The sequence below is a fragment of the Arxiozyma heterogenica genome (assembly GCF_036370985.1).
Source record: "Arxiozyma heterogenica strain weizmannii chromosome Unknown scaffold_27, whole genome shotgun sequence".
Taxonomy (NCBI): domain Eukaryota; kingdom Fungi; phylum Ascomycota; class Saccharomycetes; order Saccharomycetales; family Saccharomycetaceae; genus Arxiozyma; species Arxiozyma heterogenica.
In genome coordinates this window covers 403,572-426,428 of record NW_027042680.1, presented here as the reverse complement: position 1 = coordinate 426,428, position 22,857 = coordinate 403,572, and the positions used below count along the sequence as shown (strand labels likewise).

Sequence of the window (22,857 nt, the reverse complement as noted above, 5' to 3'; positions counted from 1 at the left end):
TATACAACATAGAAATAGTAATATACAAAGATTGCAAATAAGATAAAAATAATGTATGATGAAATCCTTGGCTTTATATATGTTAACATTAAGCCATTTTCTTCTACGAACAGTAAGATATTTAATAAACAAGCTCAACAACTTTTGGTGATCTCTCAACGATTATTACTCAAAAATTTACCGTTTAGTGTCTGCTAAAATCTTATTGTTCTATCTATTTCATTACAAAACATTCTATTTCAACATTAGTTAATTACTAACCATTTCTTATGTGGTTTAGAGATTTTAGCAATCATAGATTAGAAGAGATGTAGTTTTAGGCATCTTTCTTACCAATTTATCACTTTATTATATCTTTTTTTGTAGTAATTTTTTGACAGACTTGCGTAGTTACTTTTGTTTTATTTTTTATCAACCTTTACTCTTACAAAATCGTGTAATTTGGAAAACCATGAAACTTTTTATGCTGTTATTCATGAATAGCAGAGCTTTTGTTACGTGTATAATTTTAATATTTTGATGTCTATTGTAGTCGAAGAATGAGTAGTTTTGAGATAATAATTTTCATCATTTTATGTTTTGTGTCAAAATTTTAAAATATTTTATAATAACATGCCTGTTTAAAATATGTACTAAATAAAGAAAAAAAAAATCAACAAAATACCAGATAAAATGAACAATAATTGATTACCATATAGTCAATTATCATTTATTTCTTCATTCTAACAACATTTTTAGTTTAATAATAAATATATTTTCTTATTTTATGTCTAATCCAGCTGATATAGGAAATTATTAATAAAATATTATATAAATAAGAAAATATGTCCAAAAATACTACTGAGCATAATGGTCATGATTGAGAAGTAACATTGTTGGTATGCTTATAATAACTGAACCTCTTTAAGAGCTTGAAAATAAAGAATAAAAGCATATATATATATGAGTGTAAAACCTAATTACGAAAAATGTTTACAAAGAATATGTTATATTGTTTCATTATCTTCTATTTTTTCTTTCAATATGTATTTTCATTCTTTGAATAAAAGGTTATCTATATTAATCTCTTAATCACCAATTTTTTTATTGCTTTTAACAATACTGTGATTATTTGTGTCTATTCGTTTGTCTTCAAATATCAATTATTAATATATATTCGTCTGATATTTTCAACACATATATAGAAATTAATATTCCTGAATTGCACAGAAGCACATTATTAATCGTTATAAAATAACTCTTATTATGTCTTAAGGCAAATATTACACAATTGAACTTTGAATTTCGGATCCTTTGAACTCTAATATATAGAATCTCGACAATTTCTAATAATTGATAAGATTTTGCGAATAATATTGGATATTTTTATTAATTTGATTCCTACTACCAACATATTATACGTCGAATCTACATACATATTACTATTTATTTCTAACTATGTCGATAATGAGACTACTGCATTTCTGTTATTTTATTACAATGCATTTTTTCTGGTCAAATAGTCAAATCTAGAGTAGGTATAACCAATGAATGGTAAATCCTCCTTAATTGCTGCACCATTATTAAGACCACTACCACCTTGTTTCATCATTTGTTCTCTTTGTTTGGCCGCTTGTGCCATTGCAGGTGAATCTGGGACATTTTCCAACTCATCTATTGGGAAAAATCTTGTATCTGTGATAGAACTTAATTTTGGAATATATGGTGCTTCCACTTGTCTAATTGTATTCCAGTCAACACCCCTAAAGAATGGATGTGCTTTAATCTCATCTGCACCACTGTGCCTACCTAATCTTTGATCTGCATGTGTTAATAAACGACGAATCAAATCTTCTGCTTCGTACGAAATATGGATGTCATCTGGGAACTGTAAAGTTTGTTCAAAATTCATAATCTTACGATATGTCTCTTGTGGAGTCTCAGAACAGAAAGGGGGCCAACCAATTAAACATTCGTACATAATAGCACCCAGTGACCACCAATCACATTCTTGACCATATCCTTGATATAAAAAAATTTCTGGTGCTATATAATCTGGTGTACCCACAGTAGAATATGCCATCAATCTTCTCGACTTTCTCCAAGTTTGAATTTGTTGTCTGTTAGACATAGTTAAGTTAATAGAATCCACCATCATTGTTTGCCTCTTAGTATTATTGTTTTGACCTGGTTTGTTGAAACCATTGTTAACGTTATTGGCGTTGCCAGCATCATCCTCTTGTAATAATTTTTTATAATAGTTAGAATCATGTGTCTTGTGGAAACCTGTAGACAAACCAAAATCGGACAATTTAATATGGCCTCTAATGTCAATTAAAATATTATCTGGTTTAATATCTCTATGAATAAAACCCAGTTTATGAATTGTCTCAATAGCCAAAATACATTCTGCCATATAAAATCTTGTAACATCCTCCGTAAATAATTGCCACCTTATTAGCATGGTCATTAAATCACCACCTGGTAAAAACTCCATAATTAAATACAAATATTGAGCATCTTGGAAAGAATAATACAACGAAACTACCCATGGAGAATCACTGCCTGCCAAGACATCTCTTTCAGCTTTCACATGCGCTAGTTGGTCCTTCTTATACATTTCTGATTTTAGTAATGTCTTCATAGCATACACTTTTCCTGTATCTTTCTTTTGTACTAATCTAACCTCACCGAATGCACCTTTACCAATAACTTTAACGGTTTGGAAGTCCTCTAAAGACAACCTTGTTCTTCTAAGACGTAAAAACTGTGATTCTTTCTTACCCAATGAAGCCAACTGTCGAGATTTCCTTTCTTCAGACCAATCATGAGATGCTAATTCTGTTTCTAATTCAACTCTACGTTCGTTTCTTTCAATAGCATATTTAACTGATTGTTGGTAAAAGTTCTCAATTTTTAATTTAACCACGGCAGCTTTATCTTGTGTAGATTTAGTCAAAAGATCTGGTCGTCTTTCAAAATACATATAGTTATTCCCAGTAACATTATTAACATTGCTATTATTATCATTAATATTAACATTATTAACATTATTATTATTATTATTAGTAGTAGTAGTAGTAGTATTAGTGTTGTTATAGTTGTTGTTGAAAGTTGATTGTTGGTAAGATTGAGATAATACTGGACTAACATTCCCAATATTATTATTACTATCACCAGGTTGAGGTAGATTAGTAAAACTTATTGCTGCACTTCTTTGAGATACCGAATCGCTATGCTCATAGTGCGGTTGATGGAATGGACTACTTGCACCGCTATGATCGTTACTATTTGAAGTTCCGAAATTGGAATTATTATTACTTGTATTACTGAGGTTATTATTAGTATTAGTTTGTCCCAGTCCAATACTATTATAATCTGATTCAGAAGAATATTGACTTGGACTAAATGATTGTCTTGGTTGAGGAATACCTTGGATAGGTGAATCATGCTGATGACTTAGCCCTGTTGTATTCTGTACTAAACTATTTGAATTATTGTTATGCTTATATATACTTCCTAAAATGGGTGGCTGTTGTAGTGGACTACTTGAAAATTGCTGCTGCTGCTGCTGTTGTTGTTGTTGTTGTAGAAATCCATAGTTTATATTTGATGGAAGAGTCAATGATGGTACATCTTGAAAAACACCAGGATTTAATGATATATTCTTCCCTGTTGTGTTATTTATATCATTCCCCGTAATTTGAGATTGTGCATATTCTTGAAAAGAGTGATGAGAATTTTGGTTATTCATATAATTACTACTGAAATTAGATGCAGGAGGTTTGGAATAAGAATTTATTTCATCAAGATACTGGTTTTGTTGTTGTTGTTGATAAAATGTGTTTGCATTTGTAGAATTTGTTTGTTCGTTGTATTGTTGATGATTTGCATACGGATTTTTGTTTCTGTACATGATTTCTCCTTGTCTTTATGTTAAAGTTTCTCCGTTGAGTATTGTGTAACCATAGAATTAATGTGCTAAAGACTAGTGTTAAGATCTTTATTAAAAAATATATTATATATTATTGTGTGTGGCGATGCTTAAATCCATTCATCCATCCATCTGATCAAAATTGATCAGGTATCCATCCTCTTTTCGTACCATCAGTTCCTTAAATTATTTTTCACGAATTTTCAGTTTTTTCTCTTTTCAGTGGGAAAAATGAAAATTTCAAACCCAGTTGTTTTCTTCTTTTCTTGTTTTTTTCTTTTTTCTTTTTTTTTCGCTTTTGCCATTCACATGAACAAAATCACATAGAACGATCACTTTATTTAGTGCTTATCCATAATTTCTTTCTTTTCGTCTCTCTGTTTCTCTTATTTCTTTCTTTTTTTTTTTTTTTTTCTTTTTTTTATTTTTGGTGTGGTCTTTAACTTGAATCCATATACCACGACTGCTACTAACATTAGTTTTGGTACTTTAGTTATTCTCATATAAGAACAATTAAGTAAAACTAACAAGGATAACCGTAATGAAAAAAAATTCAGTAAATATTGACTCATTACACAAGAAAAACAGAATAGGCTAATTATTATTATTATTTTTTACAGATATTCGATCACTGGCATCGATATGGATTTTGCACACACTGACATCTGTGTTTTAATGGATTTCGCTTATTGCTGGACTCCCATCTGAAAGAGGGAACGATAAAAAAAAAACAACAAACACAACATATTCTAATTTATTGTAGTAGTATTAAATTAAATGTGTACGTAGCAAGGATCTTATAAGTGTAATATGAAAAATATATATATATTCTATTATATATAATATCCTCAGAATTGTAAAGCAGCACCCTTTTGTTTCTTTTCACCACCTAATTCGAAATGCTTACATCTCTTTAATGGTAATTGAGCCTTGGTCTTACAAACGACACATTCTAATCTTAAAACGACCTTCTTAGTAGTCTTAGCTTTCTTGTGGAAAACTGGCTTAGTTTGACCACCAAAACCAGATTGTTTACGGTCATAACGTCTCTTACCTTGAGTAAATAAAGAAGCCTTACCAGCCTTGTATTGAGTAACCTTGTGTTGAGTGTGTTTTCTACAGGTCTTACTCTTACAGAAAGTCTTTCTAGTCTTTGGAACGTTAACTATTTAAAAAATAAAATAAAAAAAATAATTTTTAAAATTATGAACAACAATCACATGATAATAATAATTCCATATTAATATTTATACTAGGTATAAATATCAAAAATGGTTTCATTTATTTTGTTAGTATAAAAATCCCTTTTTGCAATCCCTCAAAGTTTATTTTTTTGTTTGTTAAACGGACATCAGAAGTGAAACATTATGCAACCATATAATTTTTTTTTGCTATCTAATTAGCACATAGACAACAACAACAGAGACATATGATATTTTCTCTAATACATCTGTAGAACTCTTAGACATTAATTAAATATGATATATATAATCTGGACAAATCAATAGAATTTCAACTATTTTATTGCCTTTCCTTCCCATCCATTCATCTTTATTCACCACATAATTATTCTTTAATTAGTTATACTCTATGTAATAAACGTAATCAAATTTAAACCGCAATTAATTTGCCATTGAAAAAAACCCCACAGCAACACATTCTCTTTAAACAATAAATCCACACTTTTTAAAAAAACCTAGTCATTATTCATCAAGTTTCTCTTAATATTCTCAATTCGTAAAAAAAATCATTATCTCATCCTCTGATCCTTAATATCGATTTTTAACGAATCCAACATACCCATTGTGACTGCTATTGCTTTTTCGTACTACTGAGGTATCCGTTTTAGACGTCTAAGATGAACAAATATTGCCTACACAATACCCATGTAATATCAAGTATGTATCCAATTTTCAATACATTAGACAAATAAAGCAAGATTTTTTTTTTATTTTTGGCTTGATAGATTGGAATTAGCATTACATTCCGTCTCAAGGAAGGCAGAAAGGATAGATCGATGTGGACAGGTGGGATGGTTACACACTGGAAAGATTGCTCTACTTGCAGTTTCTCCTTACCTCTGTAGGTAAATGGAGATGACGTTCTCACAACAGCGAGTAATTATTGTGAGACTAAGTGGTGGCTAGTTACTTGCTACAGCAACAGAGTAAAAACTAAGTTGAATTAGCCGTAGCCATACACTCTACGTACGTGTGATCTCCCTTCCTGCCAGCAGATTTGTTGTGGCGGCATAGTTAGGTTCAGTGTGAGTGTCGTAGTCCTGGGGGGAGGGGGGCGATACCAGTCATGAGACTACAAGGAAAAGAAAAATTAGGACGAAGAGAGGATACAGAGAGTGAGTGGAAGTAATAGACCAAAGGAGAATGAGGGAGGGAGGGAGGGAAGGGAGATTAGGTAGAAAGGAAATGCAGTTCGATACCTGAAAGGCAGCACAACATGGGAATCAACACCCATCTACATAAACAGAACCAATATGGTTGTGGTTAGTGTCCAATAGAGAAAACGCTTACATCGTACATACTAGAAAGAGAAGATATTTTCCTGCTTTCTTGGCTCTCCAAGCAAACAAACTTATTTGTCCTTCTTTTTCCTTGTCTTGTTTTCTTATTTATGTCAGTGTGCAAAGCAACCGAAAATGTATATATTTAAATTTCCATAATTGGATATTATCGTACTCAAGAAAAGCAACCTACCTTTTTTGAGTAAAAAATATTTTGAACTCGTCTTATTTTGAGATGTACGGATGTTACAAAATAAAAACAGTCATTACCATATATCGTCATATTTTTTCCTTTTTTGTTTTTTTCCTTCCCCTCCCCTCCACACAGATTCTGGAATATTTATCATATCAGCCAATCTATTATTTGTTAACGACCTATATTATTTGTTCTATTTACTACAAAATGATATATTTACATATGCGTAACAATGCTAAATACGGTGTGTAAGTGTACTAAAAATTATCTTATACCAAGGTTCGTTTTGTTTTCCTTGCACACAACTATTTCTTGCTTAATCTCAGTCTGGCCACCTCCAGTATATCGTTATCATCCACATATACAAGATTATCAGCAATCTCATGTTGATTGAATGGGTATTCACATTTTTCATTAGGACATATGACCATAGCATAGTTCTGTTGAATTAAACATTTCTGCAATAAGTCACCGCAATCAGGGCATTTAACTAAAGGTTCATTCTCTTTCTTTTTTCCATTTTCACCTATATTTTTTATTTCATCCTCTTTGCTCATTTCTCACCTGAATCGTCTCTCAACTCCTCCTTTCGTTCTTCTTGCACTTATCAACTCTATTATCGATTTCCAAAGTTATCCTTACCTCTTTTAACTTTATGCACCATCATTACTTCGATACACAAAATTTGATCTTCTCTTTTTTTTTTTTTCCTATCTTGAACAATCTCGAATTTATGAAAAGAAAAGAAAAAGAAATACCTGAAATAGTTTGATTAAAAAAAAAGAATTTATCAAGAGGCAGAAATTAACAAGGGGAACTAATAGGATCAAGAAGCACCCATCCACACACTACAAGAAATAGACGAAAGGGAGCCAGTATACATCTATTTAACTTTTCTTTTCTTTTCTTATCCCCTGTTTAACTAAGTAATATATTAACTAATCTATCAATTCAGTCTATACTAATAACTTCTATTGACAGAAATCACAGAAAAAACAAATTAATTTAAAATATGTCGAGGATTGGTCATGATACATTTAAAAGATTACAAAATGATGCATCATGTATAAGAAATATATGTATTGTAGCCCATGTAGACCATGGTAAAACATCGTTATCAGACTCCCTGTTGGCTTCAAACGGGATCATCTCCCAAAGATTAGCGGGCAAAATTAGATTTTTAGATTCAAGACCAGATGAACAATTAAGAGGGATCACTATGGAATCCTCTGCTATCTCCTTATATTTTAGAGTTTTGCATAAACAGGAGGGAAAAGATGAACCTTTAGTTAATGAACATTTAATAAACTTAATCGATTCTCCTGGTCATATCGATTTTTCAAGTGAGGTGAGCGCTGCTTCAAGGTTATGTGATGGTGCTGTGGTATTAGTTGATGTAGTTGAAGGTGTATGTTCACAAACTATTACTGTTTTAAGACAATGCTGGATTGAGAAATTAAAACCTGTCCTTGTCTTAAATAAAATCGATAGATTAATCACAGAATTACAATTAACTCCACAAGAGGCATACCTGCATTTAAATAAAGTCATTGAACAAGTAAATTCTGTTATTGGCTCTTTCTTCGTAGGTGAAAAACAATTGGATGACTACACATGGAGAGAGCAGTTAGAAACTAATATGGAGGCAAAATTTACCGAAAGAGATGATTCGGATCTGTATTTCAATCCAGCCAATAATAATGTTATCTTTGCATCCGCTATTGATGGATGGGGCTTTAATATTGGCCAATTAGCTAAATTTTATGAAATTAAATTGGGTGCTAAAAGAGATAATCTACAGAAAGTGTTATGGGGTGATTTTTACATGGACCCCAAAACAAAGAAAATTATTAATCAAAAAGGTTTGAAGGGTAGATCCTTAAAACCGTTATTTGTCACATTAATATTAGATAATATTTGGAAAATTTATCAAAATATAGTTATTAAGGGAAGGAATTTAGAAGTCATTGAAAAGATTACAAAAGCATTAAATATTAAATTGTTACCAAGAGATTTAAGATCAAAAGATGATAAACAATTATTAAGAACTATAATAAGCCAGTGGTTACCTGTTAGTACAGCTGTTTTATTAACTGTCATTGAGAAATTACCCTCTCCATTAGAATCTCAAAAAGAAAGATTGGATACCATTATTGGTCATGATCATAGCAAATTGAATGTTGATAATAATTTGATTGAAGCTATGGGTGATTGTAATAAAAAAGGACCTGTGTCTGCATATGTCTCAAAGATACTTTCGATACCAAGAGATGAACTACCTGTTGAAGGTAAATTTAATACAATAACTCCTGATCAATTTGACAAAAATAAGAAATTTCGTGAAGAAGCATTAAACGCGGCAAGAAGAGCTGAATTAATCGAGAAATTATCTAAATTGAATACAGACGATAAAGACATAAATTCTTCAGACTTATATAAAAGAGCTGAAGACACTACATTTACCCCTGATATTGATCTTTCAAATGAGAAGAGTAGGAAAAAAGCAACAAAGGAAAATGACCAAAATAATATAGTTGATAAAGATTTTGCATCACTCAATTCTGAATTTGCTTCTAGGCGAAATGATAGTAATGATGAATTTAATGATGGCAATGATTTAATACCTGAATTTGTTCCACAAGAATTAGACCCAACCAATCCATTAAACGCAATCTTTGAGTATGAGGAAGAAAGTCCATTAGAATCACAATTAACAGTAAACCAAATTGGATATGAAGTGAATGAAGAAGCGGAATTAGAAGATCTTTTTGATGAAAGAGATGAAGTTTTGATTGGTTTTGCAAGAGTGTACAGTGGTACACTACGTGTTGGACAAGAAGTTTCTGTTTTGGAACCAAAGTATGATCCTGAGAAACCAACCGAACACATAAAAACAGCCACAATTACCCATCTGTACCTATTTATGGGGAAAGAGTTAGTCTCTTTAGAGGAGTGTCCGGCAGGAAATATTGTTGGTATTGGTGGCTTAGCTGGTAAAATTTTAAAAAATGGTACTTTAATTGAATCTGGTGTTAGAGGAGTAAATTTAGCTGGTATAAACATCCATACAACTCCAATCGTGAGAGTTGCTGTCGAACCTGTTAATCCAATGGAAATGTCAAAATTAGTCAGAGGTTTAAAATTACTTAATCAAGCAGACCCATGTGTAGATACGTATATCAATGATAATGGTGAACAAATTTTGTGTACTGCAGGTGAGCTACATTTAGAAAGATGCTTAAAGGATCTTCACGAAAGATTTGCGGGAATTGAACTTACTCATTCAGAACCAGCTATTCCATATAGAGAAACCTTTTTAGAGACTACAGATTTGAATCCAATGAAAAATCCTGACCTAGGTAGAAGTGTTACAGTAACTACACTCGGTTCATATAAAATCACATTAAGATCATTGCCATTGAGTGATAGAATTACTCATTTTTTGGATAAGAATGAATCAACAATAAAAAGAATTATAGACGATATTTCAAATGATTCATTTACTGAGGGTATAGATGTGATGGATAAGGAAACATTTTTCACTAAATTAAACGAGTTATTACAAAATGATCAAAACAATAAGGATTATCTTTCTACATGTATTGACAAAATATCAGCGTTTGGACCCAAAAGATATGGTTGTAATATTTTGGTTTCAGAAAATGGGTTATTGGGTAGTATAAAAAAGAAAACTTTGGGAACTTTAGAGTTTGCAGATTCAGTAATTAATGGATTTCAATTATCTGTAAAAGAAGGTCCATTGGCTAATGAACCAGTTCAAGGTATGTGTATTGTTATCGAAGATATTCATATTATGGGTGAGGAAGAATTATCTAATATTAATGATCCGCATTATCAAACAGATATTCCAAATATTTTTGGTAGATTCATTACAACTATTAGGGACCAAATCCATCAATCCTTCTTAGATTGGTCGCCAAGGATAATGTGGGCAATGTATTCCTGTGATATTCAAACTTCAGTTGATGTGTTGGGTAAAGTATATGCAGTGGTACAACAAAGACACGGTAAGATTATATCTGAGGAGATGAAGGAAGGTACTCCATTCTTTCAAATTGAGGCACATATCCCAGTCATTGAAGCTTTTGGATTTAGTGAAGATCTACGTAAGAAAACATCAGGTGCAGCTCAACCGCAGTTAATCTTTTCTGGTTATGAGTGTATCGACTTAGATCCATTCTGGGTTCCAACCACAGAAGAAGAATTAGAGGAACTAGGTGACACTGCTGATCGAGAAAATATTGCCCGTAAACACATGAATGCTATTAGAAGATGTAAAGGTTTGTTTGTTGATGAGAAGATCATCCAAAATGCAGAAAAACAACGTACTCTAAAGAAAAACTAATGAATGGAAAATTGTCTGATATAAATGCATGTTTGCATAAAAATGTACTCATACGTTTCTATATAAATATATATAGGAATATGTATATAATTTTACGATAATGCTGTTGCATTTATGTTTTTTAATAAATTTTCTTTCTTTCTTATAGAAACTTAAGTTTAACCATGCCTTCTCAATACATTAGTACGGTAGATAAAAATATATAAATTCGTTGATGTATTCTTGTAATTGTTGGTAGTCAATCATTCTTTGACTATTTTTTATCTACTCTCTCTTTTTCTACCGATGCCATAGGAGAAAAGAAGAGAAAAGAGAATTATGAAAAACTGCAATATTTGATACAAAGAAAATCAATCGAATAAAAAGGTGGAATTATATTATCTTTAATACAAAGGGAGGGATACTGGTCTATTCAAATAGGAAGAATTTAAATAAGTTTCATACATGCTACAAGGAAGAAGTTAAAGTGAAAGAATATTTTTGTAGATTATTTATTTAATTATCATCAAGGAAAAAAATTTGTATAAGAAAAAAATAGTGTGTTACATATATTCATTTTTGACCAGAATTAAGACAAAAGATTGGATAACCAGAAAATTGATTGATTTTTTGTATCTTTAGATCATTAGTTTCATTATTGTTGTTTCTCTTCTGAATATTATTTGGAACGTGTAAAATCTCACAATGAGTACAAATAAAAAAAATACTGATACATCCATAGAACTAGTTTCTAATAATGGACCACTTCCGATCAATGTCATGATGCAGGAAGGTGTTAAAGCTCTGACTAGTATACTTTCAAATCAATTACAGGACAGAAAAGCATTTGATAAGACACAACATTCCATGCAGTTTGTAATCAGAGATAATGGCAAACGATTAATAGATGATAGTAAAAAAGATAACTCAAAAGTGATAGATTCTAACAACAATCATCTCACAACTACAACAACTGCCACTATAAATATAGATGATAAACACAATAGTAATAAGAATGTTAATAAATCTAAAAAAACTCTTAGTACTGATAACTCTGAAGTACACGAGTTCATGAATGAGGATTTTTTAAATCCAGATTTACATCTTGATGGTGAAGAAGCTGAAATAATATTTGATTATGAAACACATGACGCGTCTCCAGATGCTATTGGTAAAAGAATATCAGAAATGATTGAATCTGTTCTACCAAATGGGTTTCCTGCTGATTCTCAGGGACAATTACATGCTGTAATCAATGGGAATGAATTAAGTATAACTGAATTAGATAATAATACAGTGGCTTCATTAGAAAACAACAAGCATAAAATTCTAAGTAACCAAGATCATACTAGAATTGAAGAACTTGTAAATGATACCAGACAATATGAAACAACTTCTAATATTGGTATAAATAATATGGGTAGTGAGGAAGAGGGAGATGGTAATCTTAATGATGAAGAAGATATCGAGCATGATGTTAATAATCATCCTTTTGATCACGAGACCTGTTGTCCTCACCATAGTATAAATTCTAATCACAGAGCTTCACAGAGATTCAAAAACTATAACTATCATGACTTTGAATATATTCCTAAAGGAACAAACGTTAATAATAAAAGACCAGACTTTGCCGTATTGATTGATAGGGATAAACCTATGTGTATGTTTTGTGAATACTACCTAGTGTTTGGTGAACCACCGAAGAATATGATTAAATGGTATAATAATATGTTCGGATATAATCGTCTACCGCCTTCATCTAATAGAGATAGACACCAGCATAATCAAAATCATCAGCAATACCAACAACAACAAGGACATCGTAAACGAAATCGTTAAGGAAGTAATTTTAAAAAAGAAAAAGAACATATAGTAACAATATAGTTATACTCATTTGTATTACTGTTAGATTCACTATTCAAATATTATTGCATCATTAACTCATTAAAGTATCTGTGTGTATGCTGCATACATGAATTGTTAGTAAACGAAGCATAATCAACTACATAGTAGAAATACTATATATGTATATACATATAAATAACCAGGTTCACCATATCAATGGAATTGTTTTGAAAAATGATATTAGTTGTTTGTAAATAAAATAGAATCATCATTTGCAGTATTATTCTTATGTCTTCTTTCCTTCCTGGATTCATATTCATGTAATAGCATGCACATACATGTCAGAATTTGAGTATTTTCTGGAATCATTGTGATTCCATTACTTAAAGATGTTGAGTCTTCATCGGAATCAGTATATAAAGCAGCATTGGTTGCTTGAGATAACTCTTTAATTTTAAAATTTGCTAATTTCACGGTTCTCTTTGTTGGTAACATTGAAACATTTGTATCAGAATAACGTCCCCAGATTGGTAAAGCTCGTAAAGGTCGACTACTAATTAATTGATTTGCATTGTTAGTATGTGAATTATTGACGCCGCTATTAATCGTATTGTTATCCATATAACTTGGCATATTATCATCTAACACTAATAATTTAATATCATTTGATCCAAACGGGGATGCAAACCCTGAAAAACCATACCATCGAAGAGGGAAATCATCAACAACAGTATCAATATCTTTCTTATCACTAAAATTAACCATTCTAATTTCTTTCCCATCATGAAATTTCAAAATATGAATGATTTTCAACGAGTTATTTTCATCAATAGATTTAAAGATTTGGCAAAACTCATATTTGATCAAAAATTTATTACTAATATTATTCTGTAGTATGATTTCATAATTTGGTAATAATTCTAAATCTTCTAAACTACTAGTATGATTGTTATCAATGATTTGGTACTTAAATATCTTCATTACAGGTTCAACTTTTGATTTTCCAGAGACTAATAAAGACTTAATAACATTATTTGTCACTGCATGGAACAAAGGAACACCAATACCACCATTATCAAGGGAAGCTGGCTGATCTAACTTCCTTTTATTATTTAAAAAAGTTTTATATGATATATCACTTGAAAATGCAAAAAGGCCTCTAGTCAATAAAATTGATACCAATGGAATATTTCTAACAGAATCAAAATTTGGAGATCTGTTGACGTATCCACGCGTATATAAATCACCAATAGTTTGTGATTCAGATATAAAAGTGTGGATATCGTCATTATTAATGGTCATGCTTTCTTCTATAGGATTATTTCCTTCATTTTCTACTACTGTATGTTGATCATATAGACTAAATTGGTCAGTTCCATTTAACGGCTGCCTTATGAACCTCCTATCTCCATCCCCCCTAGCTATTTCATCTCTTGATCCAATATTCTCATTAACAATTCTTGTTGTTGGAGTTGAACCCGTATATTCTAGGTTTCTATTTATATTCGATCTTATATCTCTATTATTATTAGTATTAAAACTATTGTTATTATTATGGCTTTTAATACCTATCAAAGCCCTTACACGATCCATATAAACAGCTGTTACTATTGTCTACTGCAATTATTGCAATCTACAAAACCCAAATATATTAATACACACTTTTTAAGTGATTTATTCTCAGTAATCCACCCAGTACTGTTCACACTCTTCTCTTTTCTTATCACTTCCATTATTTATTTCACTTTTTAGATTATTATTCTCATTTTTATTTTTTTTTCTCGTTATTTTAAATCTAAATCCTCTAAATGGATTAAATAGTTATAGAAATAAACAAACAAATAAATAAACAGATATCATTTGATACATTCTATAATTCGTTTAACACCACTACCGCAGAGTGTTAAAACATATCTGAACCAACCATATTTACACCAAATTACAAATTTCTATCCCGTTGCTTAAACTCCAAAAAAAAAAAAAACTTGAGTAGTGATGGGATTAGATACCGAAAACATTAAGAAACGTCTTTCTCAGTTAGAATTAGATGTTAAACAAATGAACCAAATGATTGATGAAAATTTGGATATTAATGAAACAACTTTAGATAGTGCAAACGAGGATGAGCATATTTTAAATGGTGAATTAGATGATAATAACGTTGATGACACAAGTTTGCATGAAAAAGGTGATACCTATAGCCTGCAGTTAGAAGACAATGGGAATAAGGGAAGAGATATAATTGACAGTGAAGGTAAAAATATTAATATAGAGAATAAAAATGAAACAGATAAGGATAATATAAAAGAAAGTACTTCAAATCAAAGTTATTTACAAGAAGAAATCTTAGAAGCAATTGATAATACACAAAAATCCTTCGTTGAAAATGCACCACACGAATCAACAAATGAAGGTGAAATAAATAATTTAACAAGCAAAGATACTGCTTTTACTGGTGATCAGGATACAATAAAAGAAATGTTATCCAAAGAAAAGAGTGATCAAAAACAAGAAACAATTTCGGAAATAGAACACGTGTCAATTGAACAAGAGCAGATTCAGGAATTCAATAAGATTTCCAATGCTAATTCTACTATTTTTTTTGATAATAATGATGATAGAATACAAGTAAATATGCAAGGAGAATCGCCAATCCAGCATAAATCTTCTATAACAGACCTTTTAATTAATGATCAAGAAACTGCGCAAGAGAATAATGATGATAACACTAACGACAAGAAAAATAAGATCCACAATAGTGTTGACGTGCAAGAAGATACATTAAATTCAAATCCAAAGCATGGAAAAGAAAAAGATAATGAAGCTGAGATAGACGAAAACATGCATAATGCTTCTAAAGATGATGACAGTACTATACCTTCGGAACAGATTGAGCAACATCCAGTTGACATTAATAAACAAGGCTCACTAGCTGAAGTAGAAAGAGAACAAGATATCGGTAAACAAGAAATAACAGACTCTCAACCTATTAACATTCACCAAACTGAAGATACTATTGCTACAAGTGAACCACAAGAAAATGAACAAGTGACCGATGATAACAATGATAGTGAAAAAACTAAACCTAGAGCAATGATTTCAGAAGATAAAAATGAAGATGAATGGGAAGATATAAAAGAGGAAAATGTCTGTGAAAACAATGAAACTGTTAATGAAATGGAAAGCATGTCCACTGGTGATAACACTGGCATAAAACAACCATCTGCAGTTAGATATGACCTATCTTTAAATGATGATAAGATTATTTTACCAAAGCATACTAATGGTAAAGATATTACAATTGCTACTTGTGATAATAATACTAGTAGTATATCTGAATCTACCATGTTCAAGAACGAAAATATAGAAGATAAATCTAGTCCATCAACTGTTACAGTAGAAAAGAGAAAAACTACGAATCCATTCCGTGTTATCTCCGTAAGTAGCCCCACTTCTACATCTAGTTCAAGGGTAAATTCTACATGCAGCAACCATTCATCGCACTCAAGTAGAAAATCATCGTCTTTTCAAAAGGATACTAATTACAATGCTAATGCCGATGATAGTATTATGAAATTACAAAACCGTCACGAATATTTAATGGAAAAATGTATCAAATTAGAGAAAGAGATCAAATATCTACGTCAAATGGAAAGTCAAGGTTCATTGACTTTAGAAGATGGTAAAAAATTAAATAGAGCAATTAATAAATTACAAGAATACTTAGATCGTAAAACCAAAGAACGTTATGAAATTGGTGTACTTCTAAGTAGAAATTTGAGACGACAAATTAATCGTGGGGAAAACGGTGAATTTTGGATTGGTCGAAAATAATGATTATGTATTAAAATACTTCTCTAACTAGAAACAAGACTACCATATTATTTCAATACATATTTCTAATAAAGACATTTATAATACATATATATATATGTTGTTTGCAACACTGAGATTATTAGTTATTGTTGTGTCATAAAAAATGAAAAAGATCTAGAGTATTATTATAACTGTATAGCTAATATCATGTAAAATTAATAGAACATTTTATTCACAATTTTTTTTTAGTCTTTGGCATCTTTCTCTGGATCTAGTTCCATCTCTCAAAACTAATATCTGAGACATCAGACACATCATGTTATAAATTACATATATGTTTGACATGTTAGACAATTTGGGTTTGAGTTTTTCGAGAGTAATTGTATTTTTACAAAAAGGAAAAAAAATTTTTTATTTCTTCAATAAATAATTGAAAGAAAAAAGAAGGAAGGAACTTTAGCATTTTTCAGCAATCAAGATACTTATTCATAGTTACTTCCTATCAAGTTTGGAGAAGTAGTATTAGTTGGATCGATCTTTCTTTGTGTCCACTGGTGGAAGGGAAGAAAGAGTCTAATATCAAGTCATAGATCATTTGTCCACATATTATTCCCTTTAATCAGGTGACGATATTTACAAATATCCATATATTTCAATAAAACAATAAGTAAACTGATATTTTTATTTTCTAAGACTATCTGGTCTCAGTGTATTGAATCATTGTTAATTGGATCATATCTCCTCTCTGTATCTATATTCTCCATTTTGCATTGTGATTACCTTTTTCATTCATGCTTTTTTCTCTACTGATATTTAATCTAAGTCGCCATTGAATAAATTTAAATAATTTAGTAGCACTAATATAATGTCATCTTTAAATTTAGAACCCAACCCTTTTGAACAAAGTTTTGCACACACAGGAAAACTTAGTCAAGCCGGCAAAGTAACCTCTACTTCTTCTACTACCGCATCAAGTGCAAATATCAATAGCAATTCACGAATTATAGATGATTCAAAATCCAATACTAATCACTCACAACCTTCTCAATTGTCAAATCAATCTCAAATACTTAGAAAAGTAAATCCGTATTCTTCTCTTCAATCTCCACCTCCATTATTGGAAAAACAATCAACCTTGTCAATATCACAACTAACTTCAAATAATAGAGTTCCCTCAAATGAAAATAGCTCGAACGACATGTCATCTTCCAATTATATTGTCAATACCAGTGACAACAATAATAATACTAATAATGATTCTTTAAATTCAAATAATTTTACGATGAATAGGCCAACTATGTTAGGTCCTACTGTGTCATCTTCTTTTATATATCCCATTGCAAGACCAAATATTCAAACACCAGGAGCTTTAACTCCTGGTGGTTCTAAAAAATTACCACCTCTAGTGTTATCGCCAAGTTTTTTACCATCAAATACTGACGAATCTATCACAAATGTAACAAATACAAATATTAATGCCACGAACAATGTAAACATTCCTAATAATGCTAATACAAGTAGTTACTTTTCATATATTCCAAGAACAGGACTAACCCCCAATGAATCTAATATGAGAACAGGTTTAACACCTGGTTCAGTGTATCCATTATTCCAGACTATGAGATTGAATAATGCTAATAATAATACATTTAATTCAACTATTCCGTTAACAGCAAATTTTCCAATTAATTATAAAGGTAGCATGACTCCAGGTATTCCAAATTCTAGTAGTATAAGAACCCTAAATAGTAATACCATTAATGATTATACAAAAATGTCGAATAGTAGAAGTAGTTTGTCTCCATCTCCAGGTCTTTTTGGTATGCCTTTATCTCTTGCAACTGAAATAAACACGGCTGCATCTTTGGATGGGACCACGACGTTAACTAATAAAAATGATAACCACAATGGCAGAAACAATAAATATAATAATAACGGTTTGATTAATGAACAAACAAGTGATTATGCTGATAGTAGGAATAGTAATGATTCAGATAAGAAAAGAAGGGACAGTAGTACAAGTGATACATCTAAAAAAACCACAGCAAGATCAAGAAAGAGAAAAAATTCGTCAACCATTGAGGAAAATCAAGATTCTACAGAACACAGATCTAAAAATGTTAAATTAATAAACAATGAGAGTATAAAATCTACATCTAATGAGAACAGACAAACAAGTCAAGAATATCTTGACGAAAAAGAACGTAAAAGGAGGGAATTCTTAGAAAGAAATAGATTAGCAGCCTCTAAGTTTAGAAAACGGAAGAAAGAATATATTCAAAAGATTGAGAAAGATTTTAAAAATTTACGAGTAGAGTATGATAATATGAGATCTATCCTAGATGCATTATGTTCATTTAATGAATATAGACATTCGACTTCGCTCTTGTCAAGATTACGATTCCATTTGGAACAAAATTACGTGCTTGAAGCTATAAATGATTTAAATGAGATTGAATCTCTAGTTCAAAATATAGAATATTATAAAAGAGGTGGAGTTAGTGTGCTTAAGTTAGACAATAACACTTCGTCTGCAGCAGCAGTAGATTCAAAGGATTCATCTGTAAACAGGACTTCTTAACCTGTAAATCCATCTATATCTCTATTAACTAATCCAAATAATAATGATGATAACAGTAACACTCAGGTATAGTAGTGTATATGGAAAAGAATGCATTTAATACATAGAATAAATATATGGATGAATAAATAAATAAAACTTCGTTACTCTGGGCGAATAGTGTTATATTTTTACATAAAGAGACTAAATGTAATTATTTACAGTGGTGATGATAATAATAATAATGATTATATATGTGTATATATAAAGTAGAGATTTATATAATATTTACTATGTACAAACCCAGACAATCAACACGCAAGTGATTATTTGTAGGTAATTTCTTTTCTTCATTTTACTTTGTCGTATATATATATGTGTGTATGAAATATTATTAGAGCTTATTCGTTAAATATATAAAAAAGAAAAGGAAAAAGAATAAGTAAAAAAATAAAAAACAAAGAATGTAAGATGGCTTTTGAGGGTTTTACAAAGGATCAATTTAACCGCAAAGATGGGGATATCACCTTTTTTTAGAATCAGTTTCAGTAAAATTAATATCTTTTTTTTTTACCTATTTTGTTTTCGTGAGATCTCGACAACAATAATATAAATGTCATTTCGATATCTAAAATCTGCAAGAAAAATTGCTTGTATAGGTCGTAATTATGCAGACCACGTTAAGGAATTAAATAATGCAATTCCCAAAAATCCTTTTTTCTTCTTAAAGCCTACATCTAGTATTATTACACCAACCAAGGCAAATGTGGTAAAGAGAGAACAAGGAACTAGTAATACTACATCCCATGGATTGAATGCAGATGGTACCAATCCGTCACCAATCTATATCCCAAAGAATGTGGATGTACATCATGAAGTTGAATTGGCATTAATTATGAAAGCCAGTGTTTCTAATGTGAATCCATTGAGATTTTCTACCAAAGATCTTTTGGAATCTATCCAAGGGGTAGCACTTGCCTTGGATTTGACTGGTAGGAATGTTCAATCCGATGCAAAAAGATCAGGGTTGCCATGGTCGATAGCAAAAGGTTATGACACTTTTTGTCCTATGAGTGAGATGGTTTCATTAGATAGATTACCTAATGTGAATAGTAAGGATTTCCAAGATAGTTTTAGATTAAAATGTTTTGTTAATGGAGAGTTGAGACAAGACGGGACATCTAATTTAATGTTGAATTCCATGGCGAAAATAGTGTCTACTATTAGTGAAACAATGTCATTGGAACCTAATGATATTGTTTTGACGGGTACACCTGCAGGAGTAGGAAAAATTAAGCCAGGCGATGTTATCGAGGGACAGTTGTTTTACAAGAATGAGAAGATTGTTGACATGAAATTTGATTGTGAGACCAAACCGGGTCATTATGTTTATAAATCGTCTGTTTGATGTATAATTTGGTATATGAGCAAATAAGCACACAAACGCACACACAAACGTACGCACATACACGTATATATATATGTATATGTAATGTTGTTTCAGGATACAAAAAGTCGTAGAATGTATGCAAAGCACTTGTTTGTAATGAATAAAATTCTCAATGTCTTTGTTTTAATCCATAAACAGTTTCTAAATTTTTTGGCAAAAGAGCAGCGAGGCGAAATCGAACACACGTTTTTTTCCTTTTATTCCTTTTTTTTCTTTTTGTTTTGTTAATTTTTGCCTACAAGAACGGCTCGAACGGCAATTTGGCCCTTCGAATGAAATACTCAAAAGGTTGTGTTAGCTGGAAATTTATTATACTTGGAAAAAAAATTAATAATAGTAATAGTATAAATAATAAATAATATAGATGAGCAAATGAGTAAATAAAACATACAATCAGGCGCTTACAGAGAGTGAGTAAAAAGAAGTTCACATTCAATTTACCGATCTAATCACCAGGTTGAAGTATAAATTCAATTGATAGTGGTTTATTTTGTTTCTCTTTCTGTTGGTTAAAAATAAAGATAAAGATAAAGATACAAATTAAAGTATATTGACATTATTATTATTATTATTATTATTATTATTATTATTATTATTATTATTATTATTAAAGTAGTGGTAGTAAATTATTTCTGATACTTATGAACACCGTTTTATCTCAGAGTAAAGCTCGTCTGTTGCAGATGCGGCCCCTGGTAGGTATCCCGTCAAGAGGACAATTACGTAATACAACTTCCTTCCTATGGAAAAGAAGATTTTCTTCCAAGATGGCTATATATCAAAAATTGAAAGCTGCACCGAATAAAAGATCTTCTAGCACTAGACATGCTCGAAATATCGTTAATCATGTGACCCAAAATGATAAAAAAATTTCTTTGAAGTGGGCTGTCCTCACAGGTGTCACTATATTCATAGGTACTATCATATACACATCCAGACATAACTTTAACATAACAATTGATATACAGGATTCAGAGGAGAAGGATGTTGTCTCAAGTAATAGCCGTCGCAATAAAAATATTAAGATATTTAATAACAATTGGCTTTTCTTTTGTTATTCAACTTTACCGTTGAACGCTGTGTCTAGATTATGGGGACAATTCAATAATCTCACTCTGCCCATGTGGTTCAGACCAATTGGTTATAAATTTTACACTTTCTTGTTCAATGTTAATCTAGATGAGATAGAAGATCCTGATCTTTATCACTATGCAAATTTGGGAGAATTTTTTTATAGAAGGATAAAACCTGAAACAAGACCGATTGCACCAGGTGAGGACGTAATCGTGTCCCCAAGCGATGGTCAAGTGCTACAGGCAGGTGTTATAGATTCTGAAACAGGCGAAATCCAACAAGTTAAAGGTTTAACATATTCTATTAAAGAATTTCTAGGTACTCATGAACATCCATCAATGGTTAGAAGTGAATCAAGTTTAAATCTTCTGGCGAATGAAACTGAACATGAAAAATTTGCAAAGAAGAATAAATTCGATTTATTTATTAATGGATCAAATAATGGGAGTAGAACAGATATATATAATATTTCCCTTAAAGAAGATGGAAATGTTACTAGTATTAAAGCTGAAGGTGATAAATCTTTAGCAAAATTCGATACTTCAAGTTCAAAAACTTTGAAGTTGATTAATGAATTGTCTACAAATATCCCGTATTACAATCTCTATTCAAACGTTGAACCAAAAAATACTGACCTTTATTTTGCTGTAATATATTTATCTCCTGGTGATTATCATCATTATCATTCCCCAGTTGATTGGGTTTGTAAAAAAAGAAGATATTTCCCAGGTGAACTATTCTCCGTTTCACCTTATTTCCAACGCAATTTCCCAAACCTGTTTGTTTTAAATGAAAGAGTTGCATTACTGGGTTACTGGAAGCATGGGTTTTTCAGTATGACTCCAGTAGGTGCTACAAATGTAGGGTCTATTAAACTATCATTTGATCAAGAATTGGTCACTAATATAAAGAGGGCAAAAAATGTAGATCCACACATTTGCTATGAAGCTACATATTTAAACGCCAGTAAAATTCTTGGTGGTATGCCACTAACGAAAGGTGAAGAAATGGGTGGATTTGAATTAGGAAGCACAGTTGTTTTATGCTTTGAAGCACCGAAGAATTTCAAGTTTAATGTCAATGTTGGGGATAAAATCAAGATGGGTGAAAAGCTGGGGTCGTTAGATGGTAATTGAA

The 22,857-nt window shown here is 31.0% G+C and overlaps 10 protein-coding genes across 10 annotated transcripts; 6 read left to right on the top strand and 4 right to left on the bottom strand.

Annotated features, from left to right (window-relative positions):
* Window positions 1–1,474: 1,474 nt before the first annotated feature.
* Window positions 1,475–3,895, bottom strand: CBK1 (serine/threonine protein kinase CBK1; the record flags this gene model as incomplete). The annotated part of the gene is made up of 1 exon (XM_064859840.1): window positions 1,475–3,895. One exon carries the CDS (start codon window positions 3,893–3,895, stop codon window positions 1,475–1,477), a length of 2,421 nt encoding a protein of 806 aa, XP_064713213.1.
* Window positions 3,896–4,761: 866 nt separating this feature from the next.
* Window positions 4,762–5,082, bottom strand: RPL42A (60S ribosomal protein eL42 RPL42A; the record flags this gene model as incomplete). Its single annotated transcript, XM_064859839.1, has 1 exon — window positions 4,762–5,082. A coding segment is annotated over one exon (321 nt), but the record flags the coding sequence as incomplete, so codon positions are not given.
* Window positions 5,083–6,935: 1,853 nt separating this feature from the next.
* PWA37_003307 (uncharacterized protein) lies at window positions 6,936–7,187 on the bottom strand (the record flags this gene model as incomplete). The annotated part of the gene is made up of 1 exon (XM_064859838.1): window positions 6,936–7,187. One exon carries the CDS (start codon window positions 7,185–7,187, stop codon window positions 6,936–6,938), a length of 252 nt encoding a protein of 83 aa, XP_064713211.1.
* Window positions 7,188–7,642: 455 nt separating this feature from the next.
* Window positions 7,643–10,996, top strand: RIA1 (GTPase RIA1; the record flags this gene model as incomplete). The annotated part of the gene is made up of 1 exon (XM_064859837.1): window positions 7,643–10,996. The coding sequence occupies one exon, from the start codon at window positions 7,643–7,645 to the stop codon at window positions 10,994–10,996; it is 3,354 nt and encodes a 1,117-aa protein (XP_064713210.1).
* Window positions 10,997–11,680: 684 nt separating this feature from the next.
* On the top strand, window positions 11,681–12,814 carry IBD2 (Ibd2p; the record flags this gene model as incomplete). The annotated part of the gene is made up of 1 exon (XM_064859836.1): window positions 11,681–12,814. The coding sequence occupies one exon, from the start codon at window positions 11,681–11,683 to the stop codon at window positions 12,812–12,814; it is 1,134 nt and encodes a 377-aa protein (XP_064713209.1).
* Window positions 12,815–13,060: 246 nt separating this feature from the next.
* On the bottom strand, window positions 13,061–14,413 carry PWA37_003304 (uncharacterized protein; the record flags this gene model as incomplete). The annotated part of the gene is made up of 1 exon (XM_064859835.1): window positions 13,061–14,413. The coding sequence occupies one exon, from the start codon at window positions 14,411–14,413 to the stop codon at window positions 13,061–13,063; it is 1,353 nt and encodes a 450-aa protein (XP_064713208.1).
* A 402-nt stretch (window positions 14,414–14,815) lies between these two features.
* BNI5 (Bni5p) lies at window positions 14,816–16,654 on the top strand (the record flags this gene model as incomplete). The annotated part of the gene is made up of 1 exon (XM_064859834.1): window positions 14,816–16,654. The coding sequence occupies one exon, from the start codon at window positions 14,816–14,818 to the stop codon at window positions 16,652–16,654; it is 1,839 nt and encodes a 612-aa protein (XP_064713207.1).
* An 847-nt stretch (window positions 16,655–17,501) lies between these two features.
* On the top strand, window positions 17,502–19,217 carry SKO1 (Sko1p; the record flags this gene model as incomplete). The annotated part of the gene is made up of 1 exon (XM_064859833.1): window positions 17,502–19,217. One exon carries the CDS (start codon window positions 17,502–17,504, stop codon window positions 19,215–19,217), a length of 1,716 nt encoding a protein of 571 aa, XP_064713206.1.
* A 592-nt stretch (window positions 19,218–19,809) lies between these two features.
* On the top strand, window positions 19,810–20,604 carry FMP41 (Fmp41p; the record flags this gene model as incomplete). The annotated part of the gene is made up of 1 exon (XM_064859832.1): window positions 19,810–20,604. One exon carries the CDS (start codon window positions 19,810–19,812, stop codon window positions 20,602–20,604), a length of 795 nt encoding a protein of 264 aa, XP_064713205.1.
* A 683-nt stretch (window positions 20,605–21,287) lies between these two features.
* On the top strand, window positions 21,288–22,856 carry PSD1 (phosphatidylserine decarboxylase 1; the record flags this gene model as incomplete). The annotated part of the gene is made up of 1 exon (XM_064859831.1): window positions 21,288–22,856. One exon carries the CDS (start codon window positions 21,288–21,290, stop codon window positions 22,854–22,856), a length of 1,569 nt encoding a protein of 522 aa, XP_064713204.1.
* Between the last annotated feature and the right edge of the window lies 1 nt (window position 22,857).